Below are 25,496 nucleotides of genomic sequence, written 5' to 3' on the forward strand. Positions count from 1 at the left end.
TTTGTTTTTTTTACTATAAATAATATATTAAACCCAAATCATAAAAGTCATTAATTGATTAGCCTTTTGAAATTTAATTTTGACAACATAAAATAAGCCCTACAAGATGCTACATGTAACTAATGATAATTTGTTTATCGCTATTCGCACGTAGTGATCAAAGATTAATCAATCTAATTTGTACAGATTATAAAACATAACTTAAGAAAGTACCTGACTATATATATTATAAATGTACGCTCCCTAGTATACAATAAAATATTTACTTATGCTTAAAAATTATTTACACCTATTTTATTATATTTGGTTTCGCTTGTCTAATGCCGGATAAACTCACGGTCATTGAATAATAAAAAAAAAGTACAACGATTTTATTTTGTTTACAGTATTAACTGTTGTTAATATTAAACAAAATAAACGTCAATCAATAATAACTCAAATTATGTACCTACATTCTAGAATTTTAAGATATTACTTAATATTATAGTAGTTATTTTATTTATGTGCAATTTGTCCCGAGTCCTGGCCTTTTATATTCATTAAATTTAATTAAGTAATAAGAAGTAGATGGGTTAACAGAGTAAACTTACAATTAAGTATTGTATTTGTACTGTATCTCTTTTTTATTGGAGCCTTGAAGTAAGTATATTTTTTCGTATTTCGGTTTTGAATGTCACATAGGTACTGGCTACCTAATACTATAGAGCGATTTTATAAGGAATGCGTACTCATGTCATGTATGCAAGAAATCAAAAATAAAAAATAATCTTGCGCTACATATAAGAAATACTTTTACTTAACAGTCAAGATTTGTATTAGAGACAGTTACTGGAGTAAAGATTAATCCGTTGATAATTGATATATTTTGATATAGGTATCATACCAACATAATAACTAATAATTAAGTACTATAATGAACATACACGATGAAAGTACGATAATGTTAGTAGTCGTGTAAGATGCTGATATTCCAGTTTTAATAAATAAATAAATACTCAATGACGATACAAGTATACATATTACCGCAGGTAATTTATATTTTATGAGTCTACGAATATATATAGATATTTTTTGTGGCATTTGCGTGATTGAAACCAAAACATTCAAACCGAGCGTATGCATCTATGTAACTATTTAGCAATCCGTGCTTAGTTATAGGTTCTTACCAGCTTTATTGGTATATTGATAAGGTTTCTTTTTCGATACAAGCCAAGGTGTTACATTCCCCTAACCTACCTAAAAAGAGGTTGTAGACAAAACGTCACGTTCTATAATAATAAAAATGTTGTGTAGTTCAAGTTTTGGAAGAAATTCTACAAGTACAGCTTTGAAATGTCGTAAATATCTGTGCGCCGATCAATGAGTAGGTACAAAAGAAGTAGTAAACAGCTCCAAAATATATAAGATTTATAAATTTCTTTATACATTATCGTGATACACGGGATATTCATTGTTTTCTAAAATTCTAAGGGCTATTTTTAGTGAGATAAAAGTTGCCTGGGTAATATTATAAATATACGATCACATCGGATCTTCTGTGTCAGAAAGTGATAGAAGCAATTTAATACCTCTGGTAACATTTATCTGACGATTGAAAATCTGCCCTTAGTAAAGTTAAGAAAGAGCTTTCAATATTTTTTTTAATGAAAATTGTTTTTGGATAAAATGTGTTCATGTAAACATGTGTGTCGTGTAACCTGGAAACTTTTTTTTTATTATACTGTTTTTTTTATTCATCAGATGGTGAAAATTTTATAGACAGACGTAGAAACATTATTTTACTTTTTCTAACTAACACCGATTTTATACCATTCTAAATTAAATAGAAGGAGTTGAATCTCCAATAACTAGTCGACGGTTTTAAACTAGAAAGCCCTTTTTTGCAGCAATTGGTAGACGCTCGCCGGCAAGGAAAGGGTTCTCCACCTGAAATTAATTTATTTTATTTATTTATTTATTAACAAACACATTTAAATGCATATTTAACAATATACAAATGAGACGGCAGAATTACCACCAGGGGGATATCGCGAACTGCTTCTGTGGTCTAGTGGTTGAAGCAGTGCTTCATGACCTAGAGGTTCCTTGTTTGATGTACTTGGGTACTATAATGTTGTACTCCTGCGTAGATGACAGATCTCAACAAAATTGGCCGCCGTAGTCAAAATTCGGCTAGCTAGGAGCATTATTTCCTGTATCCTGGTAATTTTTTGCAGTCGATGTACCAAAACTCATATATGTATTACGATGCTTTATCAAAAACTCAACCATTTCTAAGACAAAATACGTTTTTGATTTAGGACTCCTTTAACAGGAGAGTCGTCCGCAATCAGCAATCAAAACTGTGGTAAATCTATAAATGTTCGGTGGTGGTAGCCCTGAGTAGACTCCTCGTTGCAACAAGACAGGTCTTATGTTGTGGTTCCGTTCTGTATAGTCATAGTAACTAATGTGTTGGTGGTGGCAACCCCTTAATTAGTCACCGGCTGAGCGTCACAACTTACATCGCGTCCGAACTTCTTGGCGACGAGGCTCTTGTGGTGCTCCGGGAAGCGCAGGTCCAGGTCTCCGTCCGGGGGGCAGCTGAACATGTGCTCCCCGTCGCACATGCAGCGCTGCGCCTGCTGGTAGTCGCGGCTGAACGCGGCCGTGTTCTCGAACTCTTCCAGGCAGCCTTGCTCCTCTGGTGGGAGGAGAGGATAAGGAAACATTAGCATAAGAATTACAGATGCTACTTATGTTATAATTGTGAATTTTTGTAAGTGTGCTTGTTAGTCTTTTATGGTACGTGTATTTAGTGTACGCTAACGGCATTGTACTCATTCAAAAACGGCGAAACGGCTCACGACCTATCACGCGAGTACACATTTAATGTACAGCTAAAAGCGGGTGACTGCTTGCAAGTCACTTCTGACTAGCCCTTGGAGCATTACAGTCCTGAGCATAATGTTAGATGAGACTGTAGCTAGTTATGCTTTACCTTAACCCGGAAGAGTACGAAGTTACCAATCAATACAAATAAATCATAAATGCTACATCGAACAAACCATCTTATTTTACAACTATTATCCTCACCAGTGTATCCAACAGGGCAGGGGTTCGGCGGGTTGCAGTAGGCGGGCAGCACGGCATCGGTCTTCACCAGCGCGCGGTTGGGGACCAGCCCCGACGGGTGCAGGCGCTGCTCACCCTCCCCAGCTCCGCCCGCCACGTACTGGTGGCCCCACAGGGAGCTGGACGGGATAAGTTATAAAATAAGATAAAGCTGATGATATGTAGTCAAAATAATCCGGCTCGAAGGACCAAAAATTTTCAGGCTACTGCCAAACACTTTAGAAAAAGATTGCTTTGCACTTAAAATCTGATTTAATTAATGATTGCGGTGATTGTTCATGACAAACTGATGTTACCTATAAAGAAAAGCGTCGCGCGAAGGCGGCGATCTAACTATAAGAACTTATGGTATTTTACAAAGGTGTTCGGTTACTTTCAGAACACCTACCGAAAGATGGTAGAGGGTTAGAGTACCTACGACATGAAAATTATAAAAAGATAAGTCCAAACCTGTGCGGCAAGAACTCTTGGTCTCTGAGGCTGGGGTTGGGGTTGCCTTCGGGCAGCGAGTCATAGTCCAGCTGTTCGTTCTCGAGGTCTTTGTTGGCGCGCACCATGAGAGCCAGGCGGTGCTCGTTGGACGATGGGAAGTCCAGGAACGGGGCATCGTTCAGCTCTTGCCCCATGCGGTCGACGACTTCACGGAGCAAAGCCTCGGTAAGCATGGGGTCCTAGGGGCAGCAAAAGCTTCCAATATATGCTTTGTAAAAATATTTTAAAACTGTTTTTTTATGTTTCCATATTAGTGTCCTACTGCTGGACATTCAATATACATCATTTTATATCCCTATTAAAAAAACATATTCAGTAAATACATTAAATTATCAAAAACCCTAACATAGAATAGCCCCTATTTGGATGCGCCTGCGCATAAGTTATGTTTAGGGAGAGGCCTACGTCCAGCAGTGGGCTGCTAAAGGCTCATGATTACAGTATAGGTTACAGTACTATATGGCCATTCTTTATTGAAGACCTCTCGAAGTATGGCAGATATCTGAAATTCTGCATATCCGTCACTGGAGATAAGTTCTTCCGGTTGTCAATTCGATTAAATTATTCGATGAAACTCCCAACGATGAGTCGTAGAAGCTGAAATAGGGTTCCTACTTACCTTTTCCCCAATAGAACCATGGGGGATATACGCTATGGCTCCGGCGATACTGAGCACCAAGACACATGCTTCTAGGGGCGCCATTGCGAATCTGGTGACAAGCAGGAGGGTATCCCGTAATTTTGTGTGAAGGTTTTTGAGGTATCTAAATCTATTAATAAAATTTTGACATTATAATTCTCTCTTTATAATGTTGCAGGGAAATTGGTAGTACTACTTTAAAAAAAGGATGTTTTTAAAATGAAATAGCTGAGAATGGATCAATTTCGTCTGGAGTGTAAATGGATCTAAATTGAGATGTGTGTAGCATTTATTTAATTATTGTACATAATATGCATGATTAGCAGCTTCTTGCTAAAGGCTGTGTAAGTATTTTATTTTTCTACAATAAGGATTATTAGATTAGCTTCTATTAGGTTATTTTGCTACTGGCTTAATGTATCATTATTAAGTAGGTAACTAAATATATGTACATAAGTACTCTATTCTCTGTGGGGGTGTAAGTACCTGCACCTGGCTCTCTCGAGTGGAACCTTTGTGCATATCCCCAAGGTCTAAACTGCCTTCCTAAGCTTGGACCATTTCCCGCCACGCTGGTCCACTGCGGGTTGGTGGGTTCACATATCTAGATGTGCTAAATCTAGATATGCAGGTTTCCTCACGATGTTTTCCTTCACCGTAAGAGCGATGGTATACATTGTACTTAAGTTAAAAGAACTCATTGGTACATGTCAGCGCCGGGATTCGAACCCGCATCTCTTGCGTGAGAAGCGGGCGCTTACCCGATTGAGCTACCACCGCTCTACATTGCGATAAGAATCTCTGATTTTCTAACTCTTGTTTTCGGAGGGCTAAAAAGAAACATTTGATTGCACCATTTACAATAGTAAATCTACCGTAGCATTCTCTACTACTAAACCCGCGATTGAGGAGCAGAATGAGCAATTGTATTCGTGTATAGTACACACTACTTAGCTAAATTATTTTCTAATTAATTCAAACACGAGTAGACGTAAAAAAACAATGCTTAACCGATAGACGACAACAATACGTTAACTCCTCAACAGATGACACAACATTACAGACGCCGCTTGATCAAAGAAGACCGAACAAAAAAACCAGATACCATCTCAATCTGAACACCCACGGTCCTTAGTATACAATAATAAGCCATTTTTTCGCCGAGTAAATCCGTAAACAATAGCATTATGTCATGTGAACTATTACGAATTGGCGAGCCGTGCGTCCATTTTTGATTAATTATTAAAAACCTACTGCAGTCTTAATTTGGCTGACGTCAGTGGGCTTGTTGCTATGGTGCGGACGAGCTGACTAATAAAATGATGTTTAGTTTGTACAGTGATTTGCCGTTTGTTGATAGATAAGGATGATGACAAGGTCAAAGCTTAAAATTATTATATCAGGCAAATGTACCGTCAGTTCTAATTTCTAGCGCTCGTAATTTGCTGTAGATCATTCTCATATTTGTTTCGTTCGCGTAATAGGTACACTACGGTTTTAATCATTATGAAAAAGTACTCGATTAAACTTTTTTTGTTTCATTATGCTCATATTCTAATGTGTTTCTTAGTGCAATGGAAAATATAATAGATATTGAATGTCATATGCAAACAAAAACAGTTATTCATTCTGAAAAGACAGCATATATAGGTTATTTATTCTTGGACCACTTGCTTTCTACGCCCGCCTTATAAACCATAGCAGTAACCTATCGGGCCTAGTAAAGGTACAAGTAGAATTCTCACGTTTTCAGAACAAGATATTGAAAGAGAGCGTCGGCGGCTGCGCGTGGGCATCAAATAGTCTTCTAAACTCTTATATGTGCATTATTCTCAGTTCAGGTAAGCCGCTAGAATAGGCCTTAGCAAATAATAGCATGATGTAGATCCAATTGTGCTCTGATAAGTAAAGGCTGGAATTTTAACATTCTGAGGGCCTAGTGTAGGTTCCACCGCGTCATACTCGAACGGAGTATAAAATTTCGCACTCCCGATGCCCATATACCAAAGCGGCTTCAGATAGTAGAGGTATTGCGGTTCTCAACAGTTCTTATCATCTCATCTCGGTAGAGACAACGTACCCTAGCGTTAATGTTGTTATCAGAGTTCATCTATTTTTTAATTATTTACATAATTATTAGATATTGATCAATTCAACGGACTTAAAATAAAGTATCGGGCAATTAAAAAGTTCCAGTGACAGCACCTAATTACTCCTAAACGAAGAAGGCTTATGCCATCTGCAATAAAGCGCATCAGAATATAACCGAATAAAACATAAATAAATGGTGTTAATATTTTGAATTAAATGTTTAAAATGACGTGGAATTTTTTTACTGCTCGAAAGTGTACGTCACTGTTACGAACTATCTAAGGCCTGGGTCTCCTATTTACGCCGTAGGCCGCGTAACGATGCTCACTATGTCTGCGCGCCAACGTCGGCGTGTGAGGGAGACCGCATCAGTACTTCAGTACATTTCTATAGTGAGCATCGTGACGCGGCCTACGGCACGACGCCGGACGCGATCCACGGCGTAAATAGGAGACCCAGGCCTAAGAGTAGGTAAGAGGAGATATTAGAAATAGCTTGTGTATAAAAAATGGAGGTGCGGCTCTTATTGTGTGATATATTCAACGGCCATTTAACCGGTATTAAACAGACGAAGATGACTAATAAACTCGTTTTATTTTTACAAATTCGTCATAATGAACACCTACTTCCTAAACATAAGGTGTGAATTGTAGCGAGCGGAGAAAACAGGTTTAATTAACTATAAATACTTACAATTAAACTGAAATATGTTTTTTTTATCGTACATATAAAATGAATAAGTGGGTGAGTAGGTATGGAAGTTTGACATACACTCGCGAGCAATCAAAAAGTTCCACCCACAAAATGCCGACACAAAATAACCCGAATTTCAAAGACATTTCATTTAAAATGTGAACTCAATATATTTTTTTAAGTTGGTTATAATATTCGTATACGTTTTTAAATGTAATCCAATATTACAGACGGTTTATTAAGTCATTTTATCTGCTCTCGCGAGCAGGTATTATAGAAATCATGCTTTGGGAAAATCATTATTTCAGAATGGGGTAGTCGCATGTTTCCTTATAATTATGTATAATATCCGTCATCTTAAAAAGGTTTTGAATAAACACAATTGAATGAACAGATTTGACTCAAATTTATCAGGCAGCTAATACCCGGAATGATCGAGCTATAGTAATGTGTAGTGAGCGCAGCGGACGGCGGCGCCGGCGCAGAAAGCGGCCGTATTTCATTCACTAACTTCATTCAGACTTCCTGCGGTCAAAGATAAAGTACACGCAGTTGGGAGAGTGCGTAAACTGTGGAACAAATATTGAAATATTTATAATATTTTTAAGTATCATCCGGAGTCCGAGTTGTTCTATGATAAGTGTATAGTTTATAATTACATCCAGTAATGTGTTAACGCGTTCCCAAAGTGATTACTCATTATACTGACAGCTTTCACACCTGAAAACATTAGTAACTAGAAATTGGACAGGGAATGCACCGCTGTGATTCGTTGAATTTCCATTGAGTAGAAAATAAGTTTACGCTTAGGTAGATTGTGTGAATCTTGATCATTTTGAATTTTATGACTATTCCCTTGTTATCAAGTGTGAATTGAAGCAGCAAGCCTTGATGCCCAACAGTTAAGTGTTTACCTTGCTAATCGCCCCAGTAATCTTGATCCGTAGTAAATTAAATTAGTCTTAACTGATTTCACAAATAAAATAATTCTTTGTTACTACTAGGCGCCATCGCCACTCAGAATCAGGTTCTTCCTAAACACACTTTCTAGAATTTAGCTCATATTTTTTAATGATTGCGAGCGAATACCTATAAGTCCTAAGAAACAAGTTAGAAAATAAAATATGTAGTAGCTGCTTTAGCTCATTATTTATTTACTTAACTTTCTCTTGTGGAAGACAATAATCAATAGCATAATTCTCTTTACATAATATATTAGTTCTTCTCTTTATTAGTACATAAATATAAATTAAATTGACGTTTCATTAGCGCTAAAAAGTTAAGACATGTTAATGACTATCATGTGCAATAAACACTTCTTTGGTCGTGTGAAGGTTTTAGTCACGTTTGCACCAGAAGCATGACTTTTTTGCCCATTTTCGGAAAATGTTGTGTTATATTTTGTACTTAATTTGATAGGCCGACAACAGTTTTGTAGTATCTAAGCACGGCCATAAAATATATTGAGTTGGCGAGGCCCATCTCTCGGGAGTGTGCAACCTGTTTTTGTGTGTGGGCGGCCTTAGTCGAGACGAGATGTATACTGCCGACGCAAACTATACCTACGCTACGGTGAGGAGTTTCGAGATAAACTTTTGCAGTCCTAACTGCCGTCTACCCGTGTAACTAAAGCAACAGTCTTTTACTGTTTGCCATGTTGTTTTACATACACACATCTTTATATTAAAGTGTTCCGTCATTTGAGGAACTTGATGTTTTATGCACAATGAGCTAATCAATGAGTGGTAAGTATACCAGTGTGCCGCCAATGATAGTTTACGCAAGTGAGCGAAAGTGGTGTAATAAGTACAGACTGTTGCAAAAGTGGTGTATACTAACCCGGAAGGGTCAGGGTCAGACTCAGGGTGGTCAACCTGAACTTAAGTTCTACAACTTTTAGAAATACGCAAAAAACTAAATTTCCCTCTTCATAGAAACTTTGATGGTGATATGACTTACCATGGAGAAAAAAATATAATATTTACTCCAGTTTCCAAAAGTCGTAGAACACAAGTTGTTTAGAATCACCCCCTATCGGCTTAGTATACATTTTTTGCAACACTCTGCATAACATAGGTAATTCCTTAAAAGTAACTAGAGTGATAGAATGAAAACTTTTTTTATTTCATTACTTAAAATCTTAAACGGCTCAGCTTCAATGATGAAACTTGGCACGTAGGTTCCTTAGGTAGTGTAGGTGAGGGTGAGCACTTGTGGACACAAAGGATTTTCGGAAATTATACCCCTATAGGGGTAAAATAGGGGATGACAGTTTTTAAGGCGAAGCGAAACTCGCGGCAACAGCTAGATTTCATAAACCTTCAATTTTATTCTATTTTTAATTAAGTATATCCCATCACTTTTGAAATTAGGAACAGTTCCTAACATGTATTAGAAAACTAAGATTTATTATGATAAATAAAAAAAAAAGTCCTATTAATTTCCGTTTTATAACAGCTATCTACGTCACAAAATGTAACAGACAGAACGACTATCGATAACTATTCGACAATCTTTTAGCATTCACCGCTATTGCAGCACACGTGAGTTAGGCATGGAGTTTTATTATTTATTTGAACACTTAATTGCATACACATAGGTACAGTACAGAACATTACAGTTGACAGTCTATGTACACAAAGGCGGACTTATCGCCTTAACGCGATTTCGTCTAGTCAACCATTATAATGAAGAAATACAAATTATCAACTCTTATAAGTATATATAAATGTAGGACAAAATTACATATGCAATTTTCAATCGAACTTTTTTTTCTTTTGAACTTATATTTACTTAGTTACAATGCGCGATATAAACCTTTTAAATAAAGTAAATGTATGATGCAGCCCTTTGATTGGCTTGTTTTTACAGGAAACCCTGGAGGGTTACTCTATTTTTACAAAAAGTAACGAACGAATCTTTGTTAGCGCAGCAGCGCTCCAAACCTTGTTCGTATGCTGAAGTGACCCGCGTGCAGGGCGCATGCGCGGTGCATCCCGGACGCACAAGGACGCTGCATTGATTTATTGCTCGCACTTTTTTTGCCCTTGACCGAAAAATCTAGACTACAGCATTTTGCATTTTTTATGATAAAAAAAATATTTTTTCGTCTTTATTAACATAAGTTCTGCTTTTGTGTACTAATAAAAAGAGTACTTTTATATTATATGTAGGTATTTATCAAGTAGGTATTTAAAAAAAGCTGGTAAAATAACTCGAAACTAAACATAGATAAATGATGGTAACGAACATGTATCACACACCGTTTTCTGTACTGAATTGAAACCCAAAAATATCTACTAAATGTAGGTACGCCAGCGTCTAATGTGATACGATGACTTTATGTGGGCTGATTGATCTAATAGCAGAGCACCCGCGGAACCGCAAGATTCACTACATGATGATCAGTGATCATGATCAATAATGGCACCAGAATACTACAATTTCTACAAAATTAAAAATTATTGACCTTACCTACTCACTCCATATTCAATATACGCCGTTAAATACTAAAAACAGTCACCAGATAAAATTCGCAAGTGCAAGCGTCAGAAGATCACTACATACTGGCATGGCCAAGCTACAGGTAGCTAGATGGGGTAGCTCAGCCCCCTAGGCACCCCTAGACACCCCCAGACACCCCTAGGTCACCTAGGCAACACCTGCTTTTAGATGTAAAGGGGGGTAATGTCGTCCCACGCACATCGGAAATACAGTTTGATGGAGAATTTATATCCATCGGAGAGTCGGAACGGGCGCGAGATTCGCCCACCCCTTCCCACTCTATTTCACCTAGTTTCCCCGTGGATTGTATAGCTGTCTTTATCTAACATTACATCTTAGATAGAACATGAATTCGCGCGCGTTGTGTACTGCTACCGTGCCAGATTGCAATCAACAATCCTTAAAATCAGCATAGCTTATCTGTCAAAAATCTGTCAGATGTATACAAGTAACGTCAGATTTGACAGCTAAGTAATATTGTGGTAGTAACCCCGCTGGTACAGGTATCTGACGAAGGGAAGGGGGGCGCATGTGCAAATTGCACCTCCCGGGCGGAGGCTGCATTGATTGACGATGTACAGTCGGCTAAATAATAACATTGGCCACCCCCGCGCAAGCAGTTGTATCCTGGGAATCATAGGTGGAAGGCGGATGATGCATTGATGATGATGATGATGGCCTACTCGTCGTATTCGAGGACAGCGACCCTGTCTATCTTATAACATGTGCTCTGATGTGGCTGGAGAATCCGAACTTGTTTTTAAACACCAGATAAATTAACCAAATACTTACAAACAATTTCTATAAGTTATGTATTTTTCATTTCACATAAAGTGTCAGTAGTGGGGTGGGCAATATATTTCTCTTGCTGACTGTACAAAGATAAATAAATAAATAAATATATATATATATATATATATATATATTATATCATATAGACCTACCCGGGCTTTACAAGGTGTAGCTAGTATATGTAGGTACCTAGGGCACGCATGCTCAATGCAAGGTCCTGCAATAAAGCCACCTGTATCGATTTTGCATCAAATACGGAAGGGGGGGGGGGACGCACAGATAGCTCCAAAAAAGATTTTCAAAAATAATAATTTTCTTTGAGATCTTTTTTGTTAATTAATACTTTTCTAGCTACATTAAAATAATAATGAATACTTACACAGTAATAAATATAAGTATAGTCACTAAAGTACTACTAGCCTGAAAATGAATTTTCTAAAATGTTTTATTTTTACCTTATTAATTACAATAATACATAAAGACCGTCACTTTTAATCGTGTTAATCGTATCTAGGTTTGTATCCAACATCTAGACTGCCTAGGTCATTTGCGTCGTAGATAAAGTTGCAGTGCGCAGGTCTGGATGCAGGAAAGGGCTTTATTGATTCATGACCTAGTGCTTATTTAAAGCACCTATGTAGTTTGAGAGTCCCAATGTCATCTAATATAGTTTATCGCATATTTTAAATTTCGGGAGAGAATATTGTAAATCGTAAATATGTCTGAGGATGAAGAACTCTCTTAGTGTTTCAGAATATTTCAGATATAAAAGTTAAGCAATGTAAATACAATAATAGCATACTGGGTTATTGATCGATCCATCTATTGAAAGAGAAGGCGTGTTATCCAACAATTTCCGACTAAATTCAATGCACAATACTTGAATGCATCTCGTATACAATTTCATAATAATGATTAATATTTGGATATGGATATCTTGTATCGGACATAGAGTTAAACTAATCTGTAATAATTTCAACTTAATTCGCTCACTTAGCCCAAGACGGACTGACATTGAGTGTAATTGTTTAGATAAAATCTAAACTAAACACCTAAGGCTGCCCACATTTGTTCAATTATACCTCTAATGACACTCGACATAAGAGACGTGGGCCGTTTTAGTAGCTTTGTTTGGGAAGCAGGATCTTGCGACATTTCTGTTATGTAGGTAATCAGTAATTATTTGCCTTTTAGTCCTTACAATGCTGAAGTTTCTTAATCAGCCAATCATGGAGCTATCAGGCCGCCGGCAAAAGTTGAGAAGTGGGTTAAGTGTTTTGTTTTCTCTTTCCCTACCCTACCCTAACTACTAAGTGGGATCTTGGCCAGGGTTCCGTATCAACAGTTGTCGGGGCGATGAGGGCACCTGTTGCGTGGAGACGCCAGCCTAGCTGTGTTTTGTTTAGGAATGCTTCGGTCTGCATGTAACAAAATGTGTGAGCAATAAAATGTTACGTAAACGCAAATGTAAAAATATAGTTTTTAGATTTTCCATAATGTATCTTAATATTACCTAGAGTTTACTGGTTAGGTAATTACCTAACTGAGTATAAGTATATAGAGTAGAATAATATTACTTTTAGGGAGGGTATCATGTTTCAGACAAAAGAAAGCCTTGATCAGGTTCCAGTAAGTGGGCGACACGAAGGCGACACAAAGTAGCCGCCGTCGCCGGGGAAATTCCCATGAAAAATCGATCCACATCAGCTGTGCTATTTTTAGAACTGTTGCCAATCGGGAAAGTAATCATTTTGGCGGTGATTAGTGCTTCTAATTGATCTGATATTGTGATTGCAGCTGAATACACTGCATATTTCAGTTCATGTAATAATAAAAAAAAAACTTTGACGCGGCGCAGCATCTAACGCCATATTGCCACATCGCTTGTTGCCACCCGGCTGTTTTCACCGAAGTCATGAAAATTGCGACGCAGATTTCCACAATCATCCTCCTTCGCACATTTATCCCCCATCACATCCAAAATAAAGATTATGTTAAGCGAAAGATAACAGATAAGAAAGAAAACACCCTACCCCGTGACCTTGACCCGACAATGGCGGCGCCACGTCACATCCGACATACAGAAGTGGAAAGAAGGGGAGAAGTCACAGTTGCAGTAAACATTAAAATCAACTTACTTGAAAGCCGAATAAGCTCGCCACTATAATTATCAATGCCACGGCTAGGTACATGCAAACTGTTGTCAATTGTTTACTGTTTTCAGAGTTTATGTACTCACCGGATGGAAGGCACCAGGCAAGTAACGGAGTCGGTCGGGAGCGGTGGTCGATAGCGCCGCGCCTGCGCGTTGGGTCGAAGGTTTTATTTATTCCGCGCATGAACCGTGGCATTTGGACTCTGGAAACTACGACACAGAACATGGGGGTTGATCAGTACATGCATCCTAATTTACTAGCTTCGGAACTAGAACTCATTAACTTGGGGATTAGTTACTACCCCTTTAACTATAGGTGATAGCAGATTTGTTATCAGTTCCATGTTCCATTACATACCTATACTTATACGAAACTATCCGTGCAGTATAAATCTAGTTGGATTTATTCGGCTACTACTAGCATCCAAGAGGGTGCTTTGTGAATTTAGTTACATTGATGAAAAGGAATAGATGTGCTTATCGCCTTAGATAAATGTGTAACACGTTGTTAGGTATCGTGGTTTTTTCACAAACCCACGCCGGTACTACTGTACATTCATGCAGGGTAGGCAATGGTGGGCTTCTGAGGCACCTATGCTTAATTTAAGAAGGGCTGAGCTTATGTCTATTCTTCGCGTACAGGCACAACTCAGAGCACGGAAAAAACATCCCTGTGTAAACAAAAACTCCTCCGGCCGGGGATTGAACCCGGGTCCCTCGAATCTATGTTATGTCCTCGAAGCATGTTTCTGTTAACAGTGTCATCTCTGTATGAAGCCTCGTACTTGCTTGTTGCCTTGCCGAGTATAGAGAACATGTTGTCACTTCTACCACACTAACAGTACGAAATGTTCGCCATCGCCGGCAGATGGCATGGTATGTATATTTCTGATGTCTCATACAAGATCGTGTTTTCTAAAGTTTGGCAAAATAAATTGATTCTCGGAGTCTATTAACTGTAACAATATTAAAAAACCGAGAGCTTTACGAAATTTATATTTGTTAGGTTCTCTTAAATATTTATGTCTCATACTTTCCTATCTATTTACATAATTATGCTCGGTTGCAGGTCAACAATACAAGATTACAAAAAAAACGGTTTGCATTTCAGTCGACAGTTAAATATTCATTTGTTACTTCTGAGAGTTCCTGGTATTTCCGGGAGCTATCTCCCTACCTATCCCTACTTATAATTTTATACGTTCGTTTGTAATTAATGGATCCATACTCCATACTTCATATTATATATCACCTGATAATGGAACCTCGGGCACTTTTAGGCCCCAATCTTCCACACCTATATCTGCTGGAAAGTTAGTTACCTAACTTACAGGTTAATTAAATCCCTTTGTTTCTGTCCTTCCACGAACTCACTCTGGAAGGGGTGGTAGGGAATAAATAAAATGCAAATGTAGCCCTCCTAACTTTCTTTTACTGGCAAACAAAAGTAATACTGCTGCCTAATGGCAGCGTCTCCCTTCCTTTCCCAAATCAAAGTATAGATGAACGACACTTTCTTACCCTTAAACTGTCCACGGCCGGGATAACCAGTTGGTCACAGGTTGAACAAATATTATTTTCCAAGTATAAGCTTTAATATCTGGGGAATAAGAGCCAAAGGATATTAGAAATAAGCTCCTTTACTTCTTTACGAGCTTTGTAGGTAAGTGATTTCCTATTATTCCTTTTATTGTTTAATAGTTTGCAAGGCATAAAGTTGGATTTATTTTAGTTTTGGATACTTCCGATTTGTACTGAGTTATTTTCGGTAAAAGGAATAATAAAAAAGCTTTTATTGTGTCACTTTTGTAATTCAAATACTTTCCACAACTAAAAATTGATTCGATAGCTTTCAGGTTTGAGGCTGATAATTTAGTTATTTCGATTTCGGTATTTCCAGATAATTCAATGAGAGAGAGTTTTTTTATTTCTAGTAGCAGCAGCAGCGGTTTGAGCTTTACTTACTTTTGATTCACATTACCTATTGAATATAATGTTATCTTCTTTTGCCATACCTAATCATATTCCTAACTGCAGGCTCCTAGTACCTACAAGATACGAGTAACAAGTCGCAGTGAGCATAACTGTGGCATAGCCATGGCATAACAAAGAGCTGGTCCGTGCTCGCACAATGGGCGACGACCAACTACATCTGTCTCCGCTTCTATGCTAATGTCAGTGCTCAGTACAGTATAGAACAGGGCAGAAGAGAAGTTCATGTGTGTTAGTTCCAGAAAAGGGATATGAGGAGGCTGATACTGATTATGTTGAATCGGCATTAGCAGTTTTTATTTATTTTATTTTAGGAAAACTTACAGCACACTTATAGTACATATCTACTGCGGGAGACAAATGCCGAGTTGCAGGAAGAATATTAAGCTAATGATGATGGCATTAAATCTTTGTCTGGCTCTTTCTGTCCATATACTATCTAACCAAGGCTGCAATAGATTTAAAGCCGACATTATGTTTAGAGTTCCTTTGTGCAACTCACTAGTAGAAGCCTAGTTGTTGTAGTAGGAGTAAAAAGTTAACTAAGTATGGCAATTTGACGCGATTTCTATTGGTAAAAGCCGAAATTGTTAACGAAATAAACGTGCACTTTTCTACAATATCTACGATCATGCAGTACCATCAGCAAAATTATTGTATTAGTAAATAGTTAAAGGTCTGGCTGGACAGACAGCCGCGGCGGAACGCCAGTTATGTACTTGTTCAAGTTGAACATATTAAACAGCATAATATTATGACGTGATATGAAAGTGTTCACGTCGAAACGCAGCAGATACGGTTCAGGTGAACCACCGTTACCACCAATAACCGAACCTTACATAGCCATCGACAAGGGTTCCGCTCATCTCGCATAATCTTTATTGACCAAAACTCATTTCGCATAACTCGTATGGTCTAAACTTTTTTGGCCGAACCATCACTTAGCCAAGACTTATGTGGCATAAGGCTCGTTTCGTCTAAAACTCTTTAGGCACAATCTTTAAACACCTAAATTTCGTTTGCTCAAATTTATGTTCGTCTATACCTATGTATAATCTTGTTTCTCGTAATGTTATCTTAATAAATAATATATTAAGTACGTAGTAAATGTACAAATTGTGGTATTTTTCTCCTACATCCCGAAAATCACGATATTGTATGATCAAAAAATCGAAAGTTAACGACCAATATAATTATTACAAACCCCATGAGATCGAAACCTAAAAATAGGTGCGACGACGAGCAAAGCGAGGAGGAGCGTGTTAGGTGCACATGTTCATCAAAACCAAAGCGGAGCGCAGCGAAGCGGAGCGGAGCGTTTTTTAAACAGCGGAAACAATACAAGGCACCAGTTTGCGCTATGACGCAGACGCTCCGTCAAAGTTAAAGCCAACCGAATATTATTACTTTGTATAAACCTAATAAACCTATGCCATAGCATTATTAGGCTATTCAAGATTTGGCCATACCATTATTAGGCTAAACAATGTTATGCGAAATAACTTTTTACTAAACGAGATTTATGCCATACGATTTTCGGCGTAACGAGACTTTGACCAAACGTTACTATGCAATACGAGATTAGGCAAATAAATCTTATGCCAAAAAAGGTAGAACCCATCGACAATCCTGCTTAGGTATCTGTCAAATCTGACTTGTGACTTGTCTGGATCTGATATAATATAGCCATTGACATATATATTACTGCGTAAGGACAGGGCAAACCACTCAAGAAAATGGCACCCGCGCGTTGGCCCTAAAATAGACATTTTAGGGCCAACGGTCCTCAGTCGACAGTTGTCTGTGACGGAGAGATAGTCTTTGTTTCTTGTGATAAATGGCTGGTAGAAAATGCTCTTAGCATTAAGCCCACCTTTTGTACATTTATTTTATATTTGTGAAATAAAGAATTAAATAAATAAAAAATAAATATGGTTATTTTTGTTGTGAGAGGCTACAAAAACTATGATACGAAGGTCAAAAAGGAACATGGAATATCGTACCATCCTTAATTAATAAATAAACACATTTTAAAGCGATAATTATTTTACTACCAAAGTCTACAATGGCCGCACGATGTAACCTTGTACGGAAGTCATTTTTTGTTGGATTTCCTCCGAGAACATTTTAGAGTGATTTTTCATTAGAATTTTATTATACCCTCAAATTCAATGTATGCAGTTCATTTTTATTTGTCACCTGTTTACTATCATCGCAAAGCAACCGCATGTTACTCACTCATATTATTATGTACCTACTGTCCGGTGAAGATGACGGTAAAATATGAACGCACGTACAAGGTTGCGTCGTCAGGATAAGTAACTCGGCTCTGACATAGTTCAAACAAATTATGACAGATGACAGTTATTTTGCTTGTATGAAGAAGGTTTGAGTAAAATGTTCTGAAGGGCGTATCCTTCCTTTTGAAATCATTGAATATAGCTATGTTTCTTATGGACTGTTGATTCATAATGTATCAATGGTAGACTGGTGGTGGTAGCAACTTTACGTGGTACATAAATCTCATACGTATTGGATGAACATAATTATAATTACATCACAAAACGCCATATCGCCACCGCCGTCACGTTACCCCCGCCGCACCATACCGGCTGTGTGCCTGGCCTTAATCAGCCCCGAGCAAAACGAGATAATTTAAAAAAGGTTTGACGAAATTAAGAATTTATACGTATGTGATGGGTGGCAATCCATATTTGCTACCCCAGTTTGACTTCTAATTACCGAATCCGTCCTTGATAAAGGTAAGCAATCAAAAATATTTGTTTTTAATTTTGCTATACATACACAAATACATAGCAATGTGTCTGTCTACAGAACTGTCTGGTACTCGGTTGACTGTACAGTATACAACAAAAAAAAACAGTTTAATAATCCTATATAAAGACTCATAGATGGATGATAATATGAATCAGAGGACACTAAATTTTATCGATATATCTTACTTATGTCAACTATAAGACTATAACCCGTCTGCAAGTTTATTGCGGGGGTGTATACATACATATATATCTTTTGTTGACTGTACACGTGGCGGTGACTACGAGAGTACTCCCAACACAACACAAGTAGCATGACAGTGCGTAAGTAGTTACGTACTATTGTTTGTGCAGACAAAGAGCCCTGCACTTTACTTCCGAGCGTTTTATTGAAAGACGGTTTTCACTTTGAGCGTACAGGATGTAGCGCGGATACGACACAGGGAATTGTTGGAACCAATGTGAATGTCATGAAAACACAGATATACTATATTACCCGATGAAAAATAATGAATTCACATAACTGGTACAACCAAATTAAACAGGATGTATTTTTCTGATAGGTTTAGGATCTATTTCAAATGAAAGGTGGAATATAAAATAAATTAGTTTAGAAAGGTAATCATGAAAGCCTTGGGATATTGTATAGTTTAAAACATTCATTTCATTCATTCTTATTTTACACTACAGGTTCCGTGGCGTAACAGTCTTATTCGGAAAAATCTTATAGGTATTTTTCTATAGTGGTAGACCACTCTGTATACGAGCTCCCGTTTCGCTTTTGCCACTCGTCTGCATATGAAATGAAGTATTTTTTAATCCTCGGCGTAAACAAAGAAACGATGTCTTTAGCTACACTCTTTGTGCTCCCAGACGTAGCTGTCTGTGGTCTAGGTTTTGTGATGGTGCTAAAGTTAGGCTATAAAGTGAAAAAAGGTTAAGAGCTATTTAGGTATATTGTTAATAATATTATTAACAATTTAAATTAGAAAAATGATAACGAATACCTAAATAAAGAAGGCATTACCGACACACTTCACAAGAAACAAAATTCATTTTGGTAAGTTCTACTTCTATTTATGAAGTTAGACTTAACTTTGGGGTGTCTCGTAACTTCCTCAGGTGTACACTTGATGGATTTTTTTACTGTTTCAAATGCAAATTGAGTTAGCAACTTTTTTGGGAAATTCGTCAAAAGCTGACGACGCCAGGGCGCAAGCATAATTTGGTTTTGTATTTTGCTTTTTTACCTAATTATAATGAAGTCCTTAACATTTTACAGCGCGGAGGCCGAAGTTTCAGTGAATAGTTAAGTGAAAAGTGGTTTAAGTTAAAGTATTTTTTAATGGAAAAAAGTTGTGCTTCTCAACTTTTGAAAAATCTTGGGTAACATTGCCATTACAAACTAAATCCAAACAAAATGCCGGAAGGTTAAGTTGAAATGACTTAGTTGGAGTTGGCCAATCATTAATAATTAGCTAATACCGTTTTAGTAAAATTGGCTAAACTGGTATTTTCACATTTACTTTATTTGTTAAACAAATTCGATTCATGGGATCTAATTATATTAAATAATTGATGGGGGATCCGAAAAAAAGCTGAAGTAGGAACAAAGGCTAAAGTATTTTTAGGTTAATTATTAATTAGTTAATGGGTCGAAAAGGCGGCGCAAGACTAACGTCCTTTTCAGCCATAAATTGGAAGAATTCTAACGGTTTTAATTTCCCTAAGTTTTCCTTCCCGTCGCGAGGCAGTAGGTAGCTACAGTAGGTACTTGATGATGGCAATTTTTCTTGCTCTAGTTCTCGAAAAGGAGGCATTTCTTGAAAACTTTCGTCGGAGACGGTGAAAAAACTTGCCTCAAGTATAATGATGTGCGGCGGGAACAAAATTAATGTTTATTATCAAATGCGAGCAAAAGACGTGATTTCTTTTCATTACGGAACATCTTTTAAGAAATTACTAGTCGATTTTGGCTTCAGGCTTATTGATGTGACGTCACGACATTTAATTTTTCAACTATTAAAAGAGTTTAAACATCTTGGTAAATGTATTTATCATTTTAATTACCTCTCAAATGGACGATCGTCAAAAATCAGCCAACCGTTGGCGTTGGTTACTTTTCAGAATCTTTTCAGCGGACAAATACATACATACATTAGATACTTGTAGGCTTAAATAGTAGTAAGTAACAGGAGATAAAAGGCTATCTCCTAATATGTTATTTTTCACTTTAAACGGGCAAATAGTATACTAACATACTGGGTGTAAATAAACTTCCGGAAGCTTCAAGCCACGGTGTTCCAAATCAACTTTTTTGTCTTGATAGTAAGGCTCCTTTTGGCGTAGCGTAAGTATTATTCCATTGGTTCATATAAGAACTCCGTAAATAGAAGGCAGTAGTAAAACATTTCTTCCTAGAAACAAAAATATTGGATAAGTAAAAAGATAAAGATAAAATATATTTTTTCGGTGTCTAACATCACGTACACCAAAAAAAACAAACACATTTAATTAAAACAGTTCTTTTTATCTTTATCCCTCATCATAATCTGTTCATCTTGTGTAACAGGCCCTTTCACCCTACCGACCGTACACATTTAACTCTGAGGAGTTTGCACTAGGGATACTTATCGCTTTTGTTGACATTACATAAGTTTAGCCATTCATTATGGCGGTTTATTATTTCCAGCCAGTATTCCAGCAAAGCGTATAATTTTGTGTCAACACGGGGGCATGTTTACTTGTCCCCAAATAATAAGGACTTGCTCCAAAATAGAAGGGATAGCGAATTACGAAAAAAAACTTCATTCATACGTTAACTTAGATGATTATAGTGGTACAGGTACCTAATTATGAATACAAGTACTTCATTACATATTCAGATTCCATTTAACTTATTGGATAAAACAAGTTTGCGATAACCACTGACAGACGTAGGTATTTTCAGAATTTGGCACATGTCGCAAAAGTCGTGAGGTCGAGAATTAGAAAATCTCAGGTTAACAAACATTTATTGGTACTCAATACTCACCATGTATTGCCTTGGATTAGATAAAAAATATACTATGTGATTTGAATACCAATTGCACCACACACCGGTCGGGTTTGATGCCCTCGCGGTTCTGGTTTCTGTATCCTTTAAATCAGATGCGGCTGCTGAAAACAGAATTATCTTTTTACTGACAAAAATCATAATAATAATTAAATGGTTAAAGTAAGTTTTATGTATTTTTTTCTTATTTTGTGTAAATTGGTTATGTAACCCGGTGATTAGTCGTGACGTACTTAGATGGCGGCTATTAAGCTGTTGTTGTTCCAAACACCTATAAGTTTAACCAGAATACTGTACAAAATCTGGGTGTCTTGCTTTAGGTATGCTAATCCAACTGAAGCAAAAATGATATTTAAGTAACCTTACAAGCGAATCGGTGTAGTAATATTTATAAATCATAAAGCATTTAACTGGAAAATTGACGTGTTTGTATTATAATTTTTGTTGTTGTTGCAGAAGCTAACAAAAAAACCGTCACATGATAATTATTTGTGCAGCTTTCTCCATTGAACTCGGAATTCAATTGCAGATCTTCCTCAGGAAGTCAGTAATTGGATGACCGCTATCCGATTACGGCGTCTCTAGTGACATCGCGACACAACTGCCCTATATTTAGATGGGAAAACAGAATGGTAGACGGTGTGGCTGGTTAAAATGCACTTAGATTGCTTGATTCAATTCTCTCTACATATAATTATTATAGTCAAAGTATCAAAATATTTTTTACATACAGGTAGTGGTACATATAATATTATTAGCTACATTCTGTGCATAGAGTATATAGAGTATATATCGCGGGCTTCATGCCAGAGGGGCGTATCTGCATCGACTCTACTTTTCAGCACACTCTTGACTACGTATATATATATGTGTACGTAGTCAAGAGTGTGCTGAGGAATATAATGTATGCAACTATGTATATATATATATATATATATATATATATATATATATATACATAGTTGCATACATTATATTCCTGCTTATTTCATGAAAATCCGTTCAGTAGCTTTTACGTGAAAGATTAACAAACCACCATTCTCACAAGTTTCACCTTTATACTTACTAGTACGATAGGATTACTGAAAATAATCACGAAAATATCACAAAGTATCTTGGAAATCCCAGTCAAGATTACGCAAATCCCTCGGCTATTACGATTTGTGAACAACATTTAATCTCCCTTTAATGGTTTCTGAAACTTTTAATTTGCCTCTCGCTCTGACACGGCATTCGTCGAAGCGTTTATGTGAATTATTGTATAACTTTGACAGCTTCATTTGTAATAGGAAATAGGTAATTTAGAACTCTTTTGAGATCTTTGAAAGCTGTTCCGCTTTTACCACTACTATTCAGGTTGAAATTTTATAAAGATAACTTCCTATTGGCAGGTTAACGTACCCGAAGTGAGACTCTTTTAGTGAAGCAATCCTTTAATTTCGAAAAACTGAAAATCTAATTATAAACGGATTGTTTTTTTTTAAGTATGCTTCATATGTTTGTAATTACTTTATTGTAGTTGCGGTTAGGCCCCTCCCAAAGTTGTTAAAAGTCGATGATTACTACTGAGTGCACTTTAGGTTGATATTAGTCGAGGTAATTCACTATAACGAACGACACGATAACTACTGCGCAGTATCGTCGGACTGATATTTTGATACAATCACTCATCAAGCTGTCAGTAAAACGATATCGATAGAGTCCCTGTCGTGTTGGCGTTGTCTGAAAATGATTCACGTATTTAATAACATCTCGATTAAAGTGTCCACTTTACAGTTGACCTAAACTTTACTTACCACCTTACTTCCAGCTCCGGAAGCGCTCCATTTCCGATACGAGTGCTATTCTAATTGACATTATATAAAATAATACACGTTATTGCAAAAGTGATATAGTTAGCAGAAACGGGATGAGTCATCAGTGTTTTTCGCAAATTTTCAATAGCCATAGTACAATAGTTGCTTACAGTGACCCCCCCTTATAGGCTTACTGTACCGCTTTTGAAACAACCTCTATAATGAATTAGATAAGTGGATAGCGCTGTGATAGACAGTAAACAAAATGCGGATAGTTTTTTGCTTTGTTTTTGTACGTGACACTCCATCTTGCTCGCATATTGTTAATCTAAGAGAACCAGAATAGAAGCCACGTTGGTGGTGCGGGCGCCGCTCTTTGGTATTCAGTCCGGGCTGACCGCATCTGCTCCCGGACAGTTTCCAACTAATCTTTATAAACTTTACCGTTTATAGACGTGTGACTCTAGCGACACTTAGGAAACTAATCTGTTGTAAAAAAAAACTACTTTAATACGATACTTAAGTTGTTTCAAGCAAATTTTATTTCTTACTAGCTGATCCCGCGAGCTTTGCTTCGCCTTAAAAAGTTTTCCCGTGGGAATTCCGGGATAAAAAGTAGCCTATGATCTTTCCCAGGGTCTATAAAATATGTATACCAAATTTCATTCAAATCCGTTCAGTAGTTTTGGCGTGAAATAGTAACAGACAGACAGACAGACAGACACAGTTACTTTCGCATTTATAATATTAGTTAGGATAGGTACATATTGATAATAATATTCCATAATAAGGTTCCATTCGAGAGAGCCAGGTGCAGGTACTGAAACCCCCACAGAGAATAGAATAGATAGAATAATATTTTTGAAATTGTAATCACTTCATAATCATCATCATCCCCTTTACCAGGGGGGTACGCACTCAAGCTTGCGTAAAATGGAGTTATGGATCTCTATCCTTTTGTACATAATTTAAACTAACTGATTGTGGGACAGCTCGCACACGTTCGTTTTTTGTGAAACTAGAGTCTCCTATTGGAGAGTTTTAACAAAGGTGCTTTTAAGCACCAACATAATATTATTATCCACATTAAATTGAAACAATAATTTGTCAAAATCTTTGAAATAAACATGAAATATATACGGTACAAAAATAATATTTGATTCAATGTGTTCTGTGAAGGTTTTACGCGTACTTGTTTTTCCAATAACAAAGGAATTTAATATGCGGCCGGTGGACACACAATAGCCGTTGATTGGACGACACGCTCTGTCACAACACAGGTCAGACCACTAGATATATCAGTGATGAATTTGCTCATTATCATTAAATAATAATAAAAAACCATCACACGGCTTCTCCAAGTTAACACTCCTTCCATTGTCGAAGTTTTTCAGATCCCCTCATCCACTAGAAAAGAGCTGAAATTTTCAAACGGCTAAACCGATTTTCAAGAGACATGGCTAAGGATCTTCAGGTTAACATTACCTACCACTTTTAAAAAATCAAACTAAAATAGCTTGAGCCGTTCAGGAGCTACGCTACAACAGACAACTTAAACTTATAACACCGTTCTTTTTCCGTCAAGGATTGAAAAAAGTTTACACAGTTTGTGAGAGATTAGTCTATTTCCCAGTTCCTAGTAACAGAGTCAATCTGGAGAAGAAAACATAGTGAAAAAGCTATTAACTAGATCCTCGGGAGATGGACAGATGACACAAATTGCCTCCCGCGGTGACGGCGGCGGCGTGCCACAGGGACTCATGTTGCCACCGAGATTCTAGAACAAATACAGACTTTAATATTGTCTGAAATTTAGACAAGACTAACCCAATTTTGTACTGAAAGTCTCGACTGATTGATGTGATGGAGCTGAGGCACATGCCTCATAGCCTCGGTGGAGATATAGCTTTTACATAATATGACATTTTCGTAAATATCTTATGTACCTTAAGAAAGTGTTGCTATACAATCACTTAATTATACTTAGCCATTATATATTCGGGGCAGAATTTTCCAGGAAGGCACTAATTTGACTGATAGTATAATACGAGTACTATATTTTAATTCCATGGTATACAAAAATTGCCACAAAGGTCGTAGGCTAAGGCCCTAAGTAACAGAATCAATACCCGTGTTTACTGTCACCCAGAGAGTAACAATACAGGGTTTCTTATTCATCACAAAGGAGATTTATTCCTATCCACTAATTTACAACCCAACGGCGTATAATTATTAAATGAAATACAATATTGGCCTCCTTTGATAAGATAATTTCATTTACCCTCAAGGGCTTAGAGTACGGATTCGCGGAAGTTTGATGACTTTTGATAGAATTTTTGGCTTTTTGAATTAACTGTTGGTAATTTGCTTTAGTGAATTTAGGTTTAACCAGTTT

At 37.1% G+C, this 25,496-nt stretch overlaps 1 protein-coding gene across 2 annotated transcripts; it reads right to left on the reverse strand.

The window, feature by feature from the left end:
• Window positions 1-1,696: 1,696 nt before the first annotated feature.
• Window positions 1,697-13,603, reverse strand: LOC105388377 (neuroendocrine protein 7B2). Of its 2 annotated transcripts, none has more exons than XM_011559274.3 (6): window positions 13,566-13,603; window positions 4,226-4,316; window positions 3,565-3,785; window positions 3,076-3,233; window positions 2,505-2,683; window positions 1,697-1,926 (listed from the first exon to the last, which is right to left on the reverse strand). In XM_011559274.3, exons 2-6 carry the CDS (start codon window positions 4,307-4,309, stop codon window positions 1,861-1,863), a joined length of 708 nt encoding a protein of 235 aa, XP_011557576.3. In that variant the 5' UTR covers window positions 4,310-4,316; window positions 13,566-13,603; the 3' UTR covers window positions 1,697-1,860. The 2 variants fall into 2 exon arrangements, with proteins under 2 accessions (XP_011557576.3, XP_011557575.3); XM_011559273.3 differs by having other exon boundaries at window positions 13,465-13,586.
• Window positions 13,604-25,496: the final 11,893 nt, after the last annotated feature.

Source organism: Plutella xylostella, chromosome 12 (genome assembly GCF_932276165.1).
Source record: "Plutella xylostella chromosome 12, ilPluXylo3.1, whole genome shotgun sequence".
In the NCBI taxonomy this organism is placed as follows: domain Eukaryota; kingdom Metazoa; phylum Arthropoda; class Insecta; order Lepidoptera; family Plutellidae; genus Plutella; species Plutella xylostella.